General features: G+C 45.3%; 1 protein-coding gene across 1 annotated transcript in view; it reads left to right on the top strand.

Annotated features, from left to right (window-relative positions):
* The window catches only part of grin1b (glutamate receptor, ionotropic, N-methyl D-aspartate 1b), a 43,031-nt gene that overhangs the window by 22,436 nt on the left and 6,072 nt on the right, over nt 1-14,523 (top strand). Inside the window, exons 9-19 of the mRNA XM_041937227.1 lie at nt 651-737; nt 1,487-1,622; nt 1,725-1,852; nt 3,345-3,509; nt 5,059-5,177; nt 5,548-5,660; nt 5,757-5,905; nt 7,332-7,489; nt 7,614-7,775; nt 8,108-8,217; nt 8,579-8,724. Of these exons, the coding sequence (XP_041793161.1) occupies nt 651-737; nt 1,487-1,622; nt 1,725-1,852; nt 3,345-3,509; nt 5,059-5,177; nt 5,548-5,660; nt 5,757-5,905; nt 7,332-7,489; nt 7,614-7,775; nt 8,108-8,217; nt 8,579-8,724 (1,473 nt within the window). The remainder of the gene's footprint in view (nt 1-650; nt 738-1,486; nt 1,623-1,724; nt 1,853-3,344; nt 3,510-5,058; nt 5,178-5,547; nt 5,661-5,756; nt 5,906-7,331; nt 7,490-7,613; nt 7,776-8,107; nt 8,218-8,578; nt 8,725-14,523) is intronic.

The raw sequence follows: 14,523 nt of genomic DNA, 5'->3' as shown, positions 1-14,523 counted from the left end.
TGGTCACATCCGGTCACATCCGGTCACACCTGGTCACACCCGGTTACCCCTTGGTCACACCTGGTCACACCTGGTTCAAAAGGTAATTCCACTGATTTTCTAAAGAAATATAAATGTTCTGGTCCTGGTAAACCTGTGAAAACAGAAATACAGTAGGATGTGGTTGTGTACCAGGCAGGGAGGCAAGGAAAGAAATTATCCAGGTGTATTGTGGGAAATGTAGGATCTGTGTCTGCGGACTAAAAGTCAGGCTAGCTCCACCTCTGCTGCTCAGATTTAGACTGTGTGTGTGTATGTGTGTGTGTGTGTGTGTGTGTGTGTGCGCGCGTGTGTGTGTGTCTGTGTGTGTGTGCGCGCGTGTGCGTGTGTGTGTGTGTGCGCGCATGTGTGTGTGTGTGTCTGTGTGTGTGTGTGTGTCTGTGTGTGTGTGTGTGCGCGCATGTGTGTGTGTGTGTCTGTGTGTGTGTGTCTGTGTGTGTGTGTGTGTGTGTTAGTCTCCTGCCTCTTTAACTATTGATGTACAGATGCAGTATTGATGCTGTCATTTAGTCATCTTGTCACAGTGAGACCTGCCTGAAACAACATAACAACCTGTGTGTGTTTCTGTGTGTGTGTTTGTGTTTCTGTGTGTGTGTGTGTGTGTGTTTCAGGTTGTGATGAACCCTCAAAGGAAGATCATCTGGCCTGGAGGAGAGACAGAGAAACCAGTCGGATACCAGATGTCGACTAAACTGAAGGTAGTGGGTTTATGGCTGAGTTTGATGACTTCACAGTTCTGGTTGAGTCTTTTTGTGGACCGAGGAGGAACAAAACACCTTGAAACAGTGATAAATTAAAATAAGAGTAAAGAGAAAGTCTGCTCCAGTATTTTGGACCAAATGATCTGTAGTCGAGACAGGACGGGACACTATGAGCCAGAGTCAGAACCTGGGTCCAGAGAGAGATCATGAAGGTCTTCTTACCTGTCCAAAGGGAAACACAACAGGACCAAGAATTGAACAAATAACACAAAACATGGCAATCAGCATTCAAGCATTAATGATATAAGACAGAACCTGATTCATTCAGGGAGGGACACAGACTGGAGACACACCACCGCCACTCCAGACTTTCTAAAACAAGACCTGACAGGATCTGACCGGATCTGACAAGACATGACCGGATCTGACAAGACCTGACAAGACCTGACAGGACCTGACAGGACCTGACAAGACCTGACAGGACCTGACAGGACCTGACAGGACCTGACAGGACCTGACAAGACCTGGACTGCTGGTCAGACACAGACTGCACAAACAGTCCAACCCTCAGATACCTGCAAATAAAGACAGGTGAAGCTGTGCTGAGCTCACCTTTACAGTCCCTGCTGCTGTTACCTGTGCGTGTGTGTGTGTGTCTGTGTGTCTGTGTGTGTGTGTGTGTGTGTGTGTGTGTGTGTGTCTGTGTGTGTGTGTGTGTGTGTGTGTGTGTGTGTGTGTGTGTTCAGATTGTGACGATTCATCAGGAGCCGTTTGTTTACGTGAAGCCAACAAAGACTGATGGTACCTGTAACGAGGAGTACACCGTCAATGGAGTGTTAATCAAGAAGGTGATCTGTACTGGACCCAACGGGACCATCCCAGGTACACACACACACACACACACACACACACACACACACTCACACACCACTTCTTATAGCTACACAGCTTGTACACACTTTGTGCGTGTGTGTGTGTCTCCAGGTCAACCCATCGTCCCTCAGTGTTGCTATGGTTTCTGCATCGACCTGCTCATCAAGCTGGCGATGAGCATGAACTTCACCTATGAGGTTCACCTGGTGGCTGATGGGAAATTTGGTACACAGGAGCGAGTGAGTATTTCTGTGTGTGTGTGTGTGTAGCTTCTGGGCTCTTCATCACGGCTGCTGTCCCTCCAAACAGCACAGGAGTCGACTCGATGGAGCCGTCAGGATTTATTCTGAGACAACAGGAAATAAATGCAGCCACAGCTCAGCAGGGAGTTGGTCAACTTTCCATCAACAACAAAGCAAAGTTCTGGATTAGTACTTCCGGTTACTAAGCAACTAGCTAAAATGCTTCCCGCGTCCACACTGTATATTTACGATGCTTTTACAGTAAAAAATTGATGTAACCACACATTCTATTATTCTCATTTTTTCGAGTAAATATCGACGATTAATTTCCGATTATTTTTACACATTACATAAGAATTAAGTTACTTTTATTCATTAACTTACTTATGAATGGACCAGAGACCAACTTTCCCGCTTTGTGGGATCGTCCTTCTCATAGACGTAAATACATTTATCTGTCTGTGGCCGTTCTGATGTGGATCCCCCACAATGCACCTGTTATAACATTTCCGGTTAGATTTTACCAAAATAAAATACACAGACTTCACATTAACTAAATAAAATACACAGTAGAGCTATGGCTGGCAGTTTAACATGAATTTAACTAATTATTTATTTTACTGTGTGCACATGTATAGTACTTTGTAGTACTGTACAGTATTACTGCACCACTGACTGTAGTACTGCTCATGTACTGTGACTCGCTGTCTGTCTCTGATGATGTCACTGATGAGTCCGTTTCCCTCCGCCTGATTTTATTCACATTGTCAGTTTGTGATGATGAGGAGGCAGCAGCCTTCCTCACATGAACTCATGAAGCTAAGAGAAGCGTCTCCATCGTTTGACCTTTGCCTGCAGCTCTTTTGGTGATGCGTCTCTTCTTCTGTGGTGGTTTAATGGCAGCGGCTGAACGAGCTCCGCCTGCCGTTATCAGACTCACAAACATACACTCAGCTTTTATTTTCAGGATTTTCTGGACGTTCAGTTGGAATTTGCGCTGCTGCTGACGTCGCTGCGACTCTCTCTCTCTGACCTGTTTACTGATTCAACACCAGCAAATCGCTGAGGCTTGTTGCCATGGCGACCACCACTCTGTCCCTGACTCTGACCTTGTTGAGGCCGAGAGACATTCAGCCATTACTCTCTCTCTCTGTCTCTCTGTGCTGCTCTCTTAGCTGCTCCAGATGACACCGTCTCACTTCCTCCATCACCTCCTCTCCTCCATTTTTATTCCCTGCAGTCTATCTGCTTTGCCTCCTCCTCCTCCTCCTCCTCCTCCTCCTCCTGTCACATTTCTTCTCTCTGTTTTAGTCGTAGTTGGAATGTGTTTGGTTTTCCTGGAGGGGTAAAGGTTTGTTAAATGATAAAGGTTCAGTGTGCTGCTGTTACACCTCAGTGAAGGGTTATACTGACTCTCTCTGCAGGCTCTTTAGAGACACTGTCTGACGTCAGTGTCCTCCTCTGTCCTCTGTCCTCCGTCCTCCTGCAGGTAAACAACAGTAATAAGAAGGAGTGGAACGGGATGATGGGGGAGCTGCTGGGAGGTCTGGCCGATATGATCGTCGCCCCCCTCACCATCAACAACGAGCGCGCTCAGTACATCGAGTTCTCCAAACCCTTCAAATACCAGGGCCTCACCATCCTCGTCAAGAAGGTGAGCCGACGTCTCCTCTGTGTCCCCTGTCTCTGAAACTGTTTCAGCTCCCCCTGCTGCTCCTGGAGGAGACTGAGGCCGAGCTCAGGAGGACGCACCAGCACCTTCATCTTCATCATCTTCACCTTCATGCATCTTCATCTTCACACATCTTCACATATCTTCATCTTCAAACATCTTCATCTTCACACATCTTCATCTCATCATCTTCACCTTCATCATCTTCATCTTCACACATCTTCATCTTCATCATCTTCACCTTCATCATCTTCATCTTCACACATCTTCATCTTCATTCACTACATCTTCACGTATCTTCATCTTCACACGTCTTCATCATCTTCATCTTCATCATCTTCACCTTCATCATCTTCATCTTCACACATCTTCATCTTCATACATCTTCACATATCTTCATCTTCAGACATCTTCATCTTCAAACATCTTCAAACCTCTTCAAACATCTTCATCTTCACACATCTTCATCTTCAGACATCTTCAACTTCAGACATCTTCACATATCTTCATCTTCATCATCTTCATCTTCACACATCTTCACATATCTTCATCTTCAGACATCTTCACATATCTTCATCTTCATGCATCTTCATCTTCACACATCTTCACACATCTTCATCTTCAAACATCTTCAGACCTCTTCATCTTCAATCATCTTCAGCTTCATACATCTTCACATATCTTCATCTGCAGACGTCTTCAAACATCTTCAGACATCTTCATCTTCAAACATCTTCATCTTCACACATCTTCATCTTCACACATCTTCACACATCTTCATCTTCAAACATCTTCAGACATCTTCATCTTCAAACATCTTCATCTTCACACATCTTCATCTTCACACATCTTCATCTTCACACATCTTCATGCATCTTCATCTTCAAACATCTTCATCTTCAGACATCTTCATCTTCAGACCTCTTCATCTTCAGACATCTTCATCTTCAGACCTCTTCATCTTCAGACACGAGTTTAAACCCTGAGCAGAGGAGGAAGAGTCTGTTGGTGAGTGTTGGAGTTAAACTGACCTGCTGTGACAGTCTGAACCTCCTCAGTCCTTCGTGCTGCTCTCAACAGTATTTTGGGATATTTGAGGTCACAGTGACCCAGTTCACAGCCGGCCATCGGCTGCACAGCAGGAAGCAGGTCGATAGTTTCCATACGCCCTCTGGCACCTCCACATGTCTGGTCTGGGATCAGATCTGGAGGCTCCACTGATGAGGGGTTCATGGGGCTTTTAAAAACTTTGCTGTTATTCTGGATCAAGTGAAAAGAATAAATGTCAGCTGTACCTTAGTGCCTTGCTGAAGTCACAGGCTGTCAGGTTAGGGTTCGGGTTAGATCTGCGAAGGCTGCAGCGTCTGAGTGGGGGCCGAACATGACATCAGCTCTGAGTGTGAGTGAAGGTCTGCTGTCACAGTAAACGCTCCAGACCGGGACCAGGACCCGCCTCTGGATCCTCTCAGCGCAGCGCTGTCGTACAGGATGATGTGTTTGTGTTGAAACTGTGTTTTGCTTGTGTGTTCAGGAAATCCCTCGCAGCACTCTGGATTCATTCATGCAGCCGTTTCAGAGCACACTGTGGCTGTTAGTCGGTCTGTCGGTCCACGTGGTGGCAGTGATGCTTTACCTATTAGACCGGTTCAGGTAACGACATCACAGTACGACAAATAAACACATGATACTACACAGTACTATATGATGCAGCGTGATTGGCTGGTCCGTGTGGCGCCGTAAAGCTCCGCCTATTGGAGCTGTTCATGAAAGCAGTTCTGTTAAAGACACTGTTTCACAGCATGTTACAACACAAACAGTGCAGTTCAGTTTGACACAACACAGCTCAGCTTAAACGTCTGAATGTGTGTAAGTCCAAACTCTGAAGCCTCATATTAACTTCAGATCCACATCATGAATAAATTGTGGATTTTGTCTCCGTTGAAGATGACGTCTCTTTGTGACCAGTGTGAACAGATCAGTGTGATCTGGTTTGATCGGTTGTATCTGTGCGCCTCTGCAGCCCGTTTGGAAGGTTTAAAGTGAACAGTGAAGAAGAAGAAGAAGACGCCCTCACCCTGTCCTCCGCCATGTGGTTCTCATGGGGAGTACTGCTGAACTCTGGGATAGGAGAAGGTTGGTGTTCCTCCAGTCAGACACACCCTGTCCTACAGTCCTCCCCAGCACACAGTAACAACGTGTGTGTGTGTGTGTGTGTGTGTGTGTGTGCAGGAGCACCCAGGAGTTTCTCAGCCAGGATTCTGGGTATGGTGTGGGCAGGTTTTGCTATGATCATTGTAGCGTCATATACTGCCAACCTGGCAGCCTTCCTTGTGTTGGACCGGCCTGAGGAGCGCATCACTGGCATCAATGACCCCAGGGTGAGACACTGATTCATTCTGTTAAGGAATACCAACTGTTTTTATTGTCAGACTGATTATCAGGTTTTTCACTGCTCGGTTGAAATGTACTTTTAGAGCACATTGAAAAGCAAACAGCTACGTCATAGAGAGATTTTAAAATACAAGAAGGTCTGTGCTGGTCTGATGTAGATTATGGATGGAGGATATCACAGATGTTGCCTGGTGCCTGAACCATACCAAAACCACAACAGGTGCCAGTCCATTCAGAGCTTTGGTCTCATAAGAAACCAGTGAAGAGAGGCCAGTACACCAGTACAGGGTGATGTGGTCTCTCTTGATGAGGATTCTCACTGCTGCAGGCGGCGAGGCAGAGTTTGGAAAGAGATGCAGTCGTAAACAAGTGAACTAATAAAAGCAAGACAGTCTCCATGTTTCCAAAAGGAAGGGAAGGTTTTATTCTCTGTCAGCCCAGTGTAGAAAAACGCTGCTGAGTGTGGACAGAGATTTGAAGACAGGCTGAAGGAAAACACTTGTTTAAGAAGGAGACAGAAGATTAAGTTTCACTCGGTTTCGGTTTCAGGATACAGCAGCGTGTCGTCAGCGTAGAAATAATAAGCGATGTAAGAGTTTCTAAACACGGACCCCAGTGGAGGAAATAATGTGAAATGAAGTGAAACAGGTCCGAAGACGGAGCCTGGAGCTACACCACAGCAGAGATTAGCAGTTGCTGATGTGGTGATTTGTATTGTTTGACATTTTCTCCTTCTGGCTGTGTACTGTCAGCGGTTTCTACTGCAGCTGCTCATAAATGTACTTCAGTCTGGTTATCACACAAGTTGCTGAGTCAACCCTCATTCTGTCTTTCTTTCTTTTTTTCACCTGTCTCATTAGAGACACAGCAGGATAATGAACAGCAACATGTTTCACAGCATACTGTTGTCTCTGCAGAGCTAACTGTGAAGGAAACTGAGTTCTGATGGATGATTATTTTCTGCTAGAATCAGGTTGCATTTACATTTTTCCTCCCTGGAGAAAAACACAAGCACAAATGACACAAAAACAAAACAAAGAAAGAAAAAAGTAAGACAAAAAGAGAAATATTAGCTCTTTACAGCAAACACAATACATGACCTTTGTCACTGTGATCCTGCAACCTGAGCTTCTGTAGACACTGTATCAGGCTGTGGGTATGCTAACTGAGCTTGGTAAACGTAGTTACTACTGTCACTGAAAATAACTTTATTAATATAAATATAAAGTGTTTGTTTACCTTGATAGAGATCATCAGGCATAGAGATAAAAGAGGACAGGAAGAGACCACAGGAAACAGTGACCCGACTGGATACCCCACCAACTGTCTATCCCCTGCAGTGGCCCATAGAACACATTCATGTGATTCCTAATTAATTTCCGCCCCTGTTTTCTATTCTGTACCTGCTTTTAGCTGCGTAACCCTTCAGATAAGTTCATCTACGCCACAGTGAAGCAGAGCTCGGTGGATATCTACTTTAGACGGCAGGTGGAGCTGAGCACCATGTACCGGCACATGGAGAAACACAACTACGAGAGCGCTGCTGAGGCCATCCAGGCTGTCCGAGACAAGTAGGTTCTTAGTCCTACCTCAGAGATGTAATGTGATCCTGTAGACTGCTGCGGTCCATCTACATCTGTTGATCTCCACCTCCCACATACATGGTCTTCCCCTCCACCCCACCCCCCTCCGTAGTAAGCTTCATGCCTTCATCTGGGACAGCGCTGTGTTGGAGTTCGAGGCTTCGCAGAAGTGCGATCTAGTGACGACAGGAGAGCTTTTCTTCCGCTCCGGATTTGGGATTGGAATGAGGAAAGACAGTCCGTGGAAACAGAACGTCTCTCTGGCTATTCTGAGGTAGAAAAACACCCCAATGATACTCTACAGACACCCTACTGGAACCATGCTGGTACTATATGAAACCCTGCTGATACCCCACAGATACCCCTCTGATATCTACGAATTCCCTTTGGATACCCTACTTGATACCCTTATGATACCCTACTGATAGACTGTTGATACCTGACTGAGATAAGATCCTTTATTCAGAACCCTCTGATACCCTGCTGATATCCTGCTTCTGATACAAACCCTTATCAGACTAAGATGACTTGTTGGTATGAAATTGGACGTTCTCAGTGTACTTGCTGTGTGTTGATGTCTCAGTATGTTTCATTGTCTCTCCTCAGCTCTCATGAAAATGGCTTCATGGAGGATCTGGACAAGACGTGGGTTCGATACCAGGAGTGTGACTCCAGGAGCAACGCCCCCGCTACCCTTACTTTCGAGAACATGGCAGGTAGGAAACAGACCTACAGACAGGTGTGAGACTAAAACCTGTTCTTCTGTGTGAATATTTAAGATGACGGTTAATTTCACCGATTATAAAAGAAGCGTTTCTGTTTTTTGTAGCAGGATTTCAGTTTTGTCCTCATTTAACTTCAAGGAATTATTGCTCATCCATTCATTGTGCAGTGTATTGACATATATATATATATATATATATATATGTGTGTGTGTGTGTGTGTGTGTGTGTGGTGTGTTGGTAGATATTTGTTATATGGAAACAAGTATCAATATGAGAAAAATATCCATATTTATATCACAAGTGATTTTAACCATTTTGATTTCAAAGATTTGCCCTCACCTGTTCTCCTCAGGTGTGTTCATGCTGGTCGCCGGCGGCATCGTTGCCGGTATCTTCCTCATCTTTATTGAGATCGCCTACAAACGACACAAAGACGCTCGAAGGAAACAGATGCAGCTCGCCTTCGCCGCTGTGAATGTGTGGAGGAAGAACCTGCAGGTACTCTGCTCCCTGTACTCTGTTCTGCTGTACTCTGCTGTACTCTGCTGTACTCTGCAGTACTGTCCTGTAGTCTGCAGTACTCTGTAGTACTCTGCAATACTCTGCTGTACTGTGCTGTACTCTGCAGTACTGTGCTGTACTGTACTGTACTCTGCAGTACTCTGCTGTACTCTGCAGTACTGTACTGTACTCTGCAGTACTCTGCTGTACTCTGCTGTACTCTGCAGTACTCTGCTGTACTCTGCTGTACTCTGCAGTACTCTGCTGTACTCTGGGTACTGTGCAGTACTCTGCTGTACTCTGCAGTACTCTGCTGTACTCTGCAGTACTCTGCTGTACTCTAACCTGCTCTGCTCTCTTTTTTTTGCTGCTCTTCGCTGTTTTTTATTTTCAGTCTTTTTCTCTGGTTTGGTCCAAATGTTTGAACATCATATTCTGTGTATATATATTCTGTACGGGTGCTTCTGTTTCTGAATATTAGTCCCATGTTTATTGGGTTTGTTAGCATGAACCTCTCATTGCTGCTCATATTTGTTGGAACTGTAGATTACACACATGGTCGATCAGCTCTGCTCTGACGTCCTGCGGATGTTTCCGCTCGGGGGAGTTCGCAGCTGAAAGGTTAAAGGATTAAATGTTGATACAGTTCAAATTTAAGCTGTTGAAGTTTAGGGGGGGGGGGGGGTCTTCGCTGATTAACTGGAGCAGAACGAGCTGAGTATGAGATGAAGGAACATTCAAACACGCCAACATGCAGAACCTGAGCTGAAGGAAACGACGGCTGCTCTGACGCCAGCCGGCTTATTCTCACCTCCGGATGAAAGGAATATAATTAGCAGATAACTAAAAGTGTCTGTGTGACACTCAGCGCTCAGACAGAAGCTCCAACAGCACAGCTTCATGAAGGAATGAGACATTTTCCAAACTGAGCTAAGATTCATTGTACCTTCTGACATTTAAAGAGATTTAATTCAAACTTAACGTATTTATTGGCAGATAAAGCAGGAAAACACTCAGCAGGTGTTACAGAACAAAGAACAATACCCAGTTTTTATTTTATGGACACAATAAAACAAGTTTCCCAAGACAGAAAAGAACGATTATATTCAGAAATATCTGCAGTTAAAACAACGATAATATTAATAATAACAATAATAATCAAGACACAGAGCGCTTCACTGAAGCATGATGGGAAAACCAGCTCAAGGTGTCTTTACAGGACTGACAGTGTCCACAGGGACGCGTCCACAAACCTCCCGTCCACTCAGTCCGCTGCTTCACTGCCAGTCCACAGCTGAAGCTAGAGGGGACGTCCTCAGACCAGAAGACATGAAGATCCAGCAAAGCTTGTTCCTTTCTGCACAGTACTACACAGTACTACACAGTACTGCACAGTACTGCACAGTACTACACAGTACTACACAGTACTGCACAGTACTACACAGTACTGCACAGAACCTTGTATCTCCTTGATAATATCTGTCATTGAAGCCTCTGCTGCAGCTTCAGAGCTCTTGAACGTTCAAATCAAACTTTATTGATCTCTGCAGAGCGAGTAGCAAGCAGAGAAAAGTCAAAGTGAACAGTTTGAACATGGAAACAACAGAAACCGAGTGCAGTTCAGACGCCATGCAGTGATAGAAGCAAAAGAAAAAATACACTGAAAACACTTTGAAGTGTTACATAAAACATTAATAAAATACAATTAAGAGTAAAATGTACCATGTTTTAAAAAGGCCAAACACATGACCTCGCTGTTAAGTCAAAAGTGACCTGTTGAAGTTTCCTGTTGGACATTAAGGCCGTTGACTGTCCGAGTGCTGATGGCACCGATAAAACCGTTAGCGGCAGGCTGGTGGTCGCAGGCGGCAGAAACCAGCTCAGCGTCTCTTTCGAGAAGAACGCCTTCGTCTCGGTCTTTCTTCTGCAGGTGAAGTGAGACGGCCGGACGCACCCACAGTCCACGTAGACAAACAGTCTGTCGCTTTCCTGCGTTCATTCTTACATCCTTACAGACGTCATGGTCGTGTCATAGCGATTCCCCTGCGGTCCAGTGGGAAACAAGGCTTCGGATACAAGCCGGATCTCACACTCAGGTGTGGTTTGTGCAGCCTGATGGGGTTTTGGCGGTGTTCCTTTGTTGTGATGTTTGTGCATCCACGCAGTGAGGGCTCAAAGCAGCTGATATCTGGGCCTGAGGTGGATCCACAGCAGGTGATGTTCACCTGCCTCAGGGAAGTAAATGCTGACCACATGGAGACTCTTTCGTTTCATTATGATTATCTCATAACAACAAGAAAAGATTTTGTCGTTATGAAACAGAAAGTTCTTTTTTATATTAATGAAATACGAAGTTACAGGAACAAGTATTGATTTTGTTCCTTCGATGGTTTCAGTGTGTTTCTAACAGGAAACGTATTGATCGAAGTAGGGAACGGCTGCATCAGAGAGGACAATGTGAACGCGGTGAACAGAGCAGCTCAGACATGCTGCTAACAGGAAGCTGCTTCCTCTGTTTAATAATGGCTGATTCTTCAAACTGATTCAAAGCTTGTTCAGAGAAACACAAACAGGAACAAAGCAGCGTTCATACAGGCAGGAGAAGAAACCTGCTCTGTCTGAAACACATTAATAATCATCTCTTCTCTGCCTGGATTAGCACTTCAAACACTAGCTGCTAAAGGCTAGCAGCTAGCAGAGGATGATTAGCACTTCAAACAGCTGTGTCTTAAGGCGAGGAGTTAGCAGAGCAGGATTAGCACATGAAACACTGCAGCTGTCAGAGAGCGGAGAGGAAACGCTGATGAGCTGAAGAGTTGAAAATGACGACATGAGAGTCAGGGAGGGGGCTCCAGGCCACACAGACACAGAGAGACAGACAGGGAGGGACAGGAGACGCCGAAAACACGAGGGACAACTAGAGACACGATAGAACCGAACGTCCAGACAGATCATACACGATGAGGTGAAACCTCCACCTTTCTCTGGCCTCAGGCCTCCATCATACCAGAACAACTACAGTCCACATCAGATCGCAGGGAAAATAACGTTAAAGATATCTCATGCTTTTATTTTGATGGTCAGTCGTATTCTGGTGGTAAAAATAAATGAATGACATCACAGGAGGAGATTAATAACATGTTCACTGAGCTCCTCGTTCATTTAACTCATCATTCAGGACATCATGTTCAGAGATAAAAGCCTCCTCAGGGGGGCGCCGGAGAGCTGGAGGACAGGCAGGTGTCTCTCCTCAGAGTCTGAACTGATGCACAGACATGAAGATGATGTCATTCAGCGAGACGCAGACTTCCTGAGGAGATCATAGTTTTTATTTAAATGTGAGTGTGAGCTTCAGTTCAGTAGATTTAATGCATCGTTAGCTGCTAGCAGGTGCTATTTCAAAATGCTTGTAGCTGAACAGTCTGGAGCAGACCTGCAGACCGACACCTCCGGACGCGAGTGAACGGGGACACGGTTAATGATTGTTGCTTGGTTCAAAGCGGGGAACAGGATCAGTGTTTCTGTCCCGCAGGCCGGCGTTCATGCTGCGTTTTCTGTTTTCCATGTGATCCTGTTACTGACTGATGCTCAGATCAAAGTCTTCCGCTGCTGCTGCTGATGGACTTTAATGTTTAATCAATGCGGAAAGAGATCCAGAAATAGGTTTGTGGGCCCTTTTATCGCTCTGCTAACATCGTCTGTGTCAGTTTGCACCAGTCTCGTTCCGGGTTTGGGTCTCTGGATGAAATCTTTGTGTTTTACTGTTTTGTTTGACGGTTTTAAAGAGTCCAGAGCGGGGCCGGGTGTTCCTGTTCCTGCTGTTGTTTTCATGGACGTGTCTGCAGCTCTAGTTTTAATGTTGTTATCTTGAGATTACGAGTTAAACGTTCAGTTGTTATCATTATGCTAATGTTTATCAGAGCTCAGACACTGGTGTCGTCTTGACGACTGTAGCAACTGATTGAAGATGAAAACATCATATCAAGAAGTTATTGATCAGCACATCAGACCGTTCATCAGTGAAGGTCTAGTATGAGCAGATCCTGACGGTGGTCTGAACGCTGACATTAAGTGAACCTGATGCTCCAGCCTTCTGTTTTCTCCTGATGAACCACGAGAAAACCAGCTGTGTTATTCTGAAATAACAAAAACATGAACTTGTGATCTCCAGGTAGCGGCATTGAGAAAATAATTACACGGACGCTCTCTCGTCAGTAAAAGTCTGGTGATGTCGTGTATTTCTCTTCTCATCAGATCTCGTGTGCAGAGTCAAACCAACACAAACAGTCAGTCGTGTCATTTCCCTGTTAAATGTGTTTAGAATAGAAATGGAACAGGAAGCCAGTTTGTGCTGGAAGAGGCTGGAGGAGCTACGAGCTACATTTCTACTCTGATACCACAGAAGATGAACCACTTGTGCAACGACTTCAAGTGCACATCGTAGCTGCAGGGAGTCATGACGCAACCATGGCAACCTTCATTTTCATCAACACAGCTGTCAGCACCAGCCGCTCAGTGCCTCATGTTTTACTGCAACCTGAAGTGCATTTCTACACAGTTTATAAGTTTACTGTGTTACGACTGACCCCCCGACACACACACTATCTAACTCACTTGGCTCAACAAAGAAGACTGGTTTTCACTGTCTGATCGGGACGTTCTGATCGCACGCCCGGTCCATCTGAACTGCACCTTTGCAAGCAGGGTGTAGATACTGGAAGTTCTGGTCTTGCCGAGGACTTCGGTGTGAGGAATTCTGCCCTGCACTTGATCCTCAGCAGTTTCCACAGACAGCTCAGGCAGAAACGGTTCAGTTTCTGGCATGGCACCGGTCGACTGTCCAGGCTTTCCACTCATCTAGAAGAGTTGGTGAAACAGCAGCCTGGTAGACCTTCAGATTTGTCTCCTGCTTGAGGCTGGTCCATTCCACCAGGACTCACTCAGATGTCTGAAGGTGGCACTAGGACGAAGTTCAGGACTTCGGTCTTCTTTGTGGTGATTGTTAGGCCGGCGTTGTTGCAAGCTGAGGAGAAGCGGCCGGTCGTTCTTCATTAGATCCAGCAGAGAGAGCACAGTCATCAGCAAACAGAAGTTCTCCAACACTTCATTGAATGTAATGATGCTCTTGTTTTGTCTGGTGTAATAAATCCAGGCCATCCCTTCCCTTTACAGCCCAAAGTCACTCCCGGCCAGGCTGTGGCATGTTGAGTTCAGCTCAAGCTGAGACGGCAGAAAGAGTCTTTGTTCAACGATAAATGGAAAATCTATCCAGCTGTTTGGAAACACTTTGGTTTCAAAGAGTCCGACAAGGACAGACAACAAATACTGTGCAAGATTTATGACACCGCAGCCTCTGCACCACTGCAACCAATAGTGAAGGAACACAACAACAGACAAGTAACACCCCCTCGACTTCTTCCACCACAACGCAGTAATCAATGCAGGACGCTCCTCATGATGCAGCCCCCCACCATCCAGCTCTCAAAGATGCAAAGAAGTAAAAGATGCCCTCACGTTCTTCTGAGAGTTCACCTGTCTCGCTGCAGATTATTATGTTTATACATTGAAGACGTGTTCAGCTTTCAGCAGGTCGTGGTCCTCTACCGAAGAGTTTATCTTATTTATTTTGATCTAATTTATTTTTAGCGTTTTATGTTATTTAAATTATATTTATGCATTTTTCATTATTCTGTTCATCTCCATTTTTTCAATGTTTTTCAGTTGAATTCTGGTTAAAGTTCAGTGAAATCATCAGATTGTCCCGGCTCACTGTGTCCGTGTAGTAAATACCACGTC

Source organism: Chelmon rostratus, chromosome 5, assembly GCF_017976325.1.
Source record: "Chelmon rostratus isolate fCheRos1 chromosome 5, fCheRos1.pri, whole genome shotgun sequence".
Taxonomy (NCBI): domain Eukaryota; kingdom Metazoa; phylum Chordata; class Actinopteri; order Chaetodontiformes; family Chaetodontidae; genus Chelmon; species Chelmon rostratus.
The sequence above is the reverse complement of the archived record's forward strand: the minus strand, read 5'-3'. Positions and strand labels throughout refer to the sequence as shown.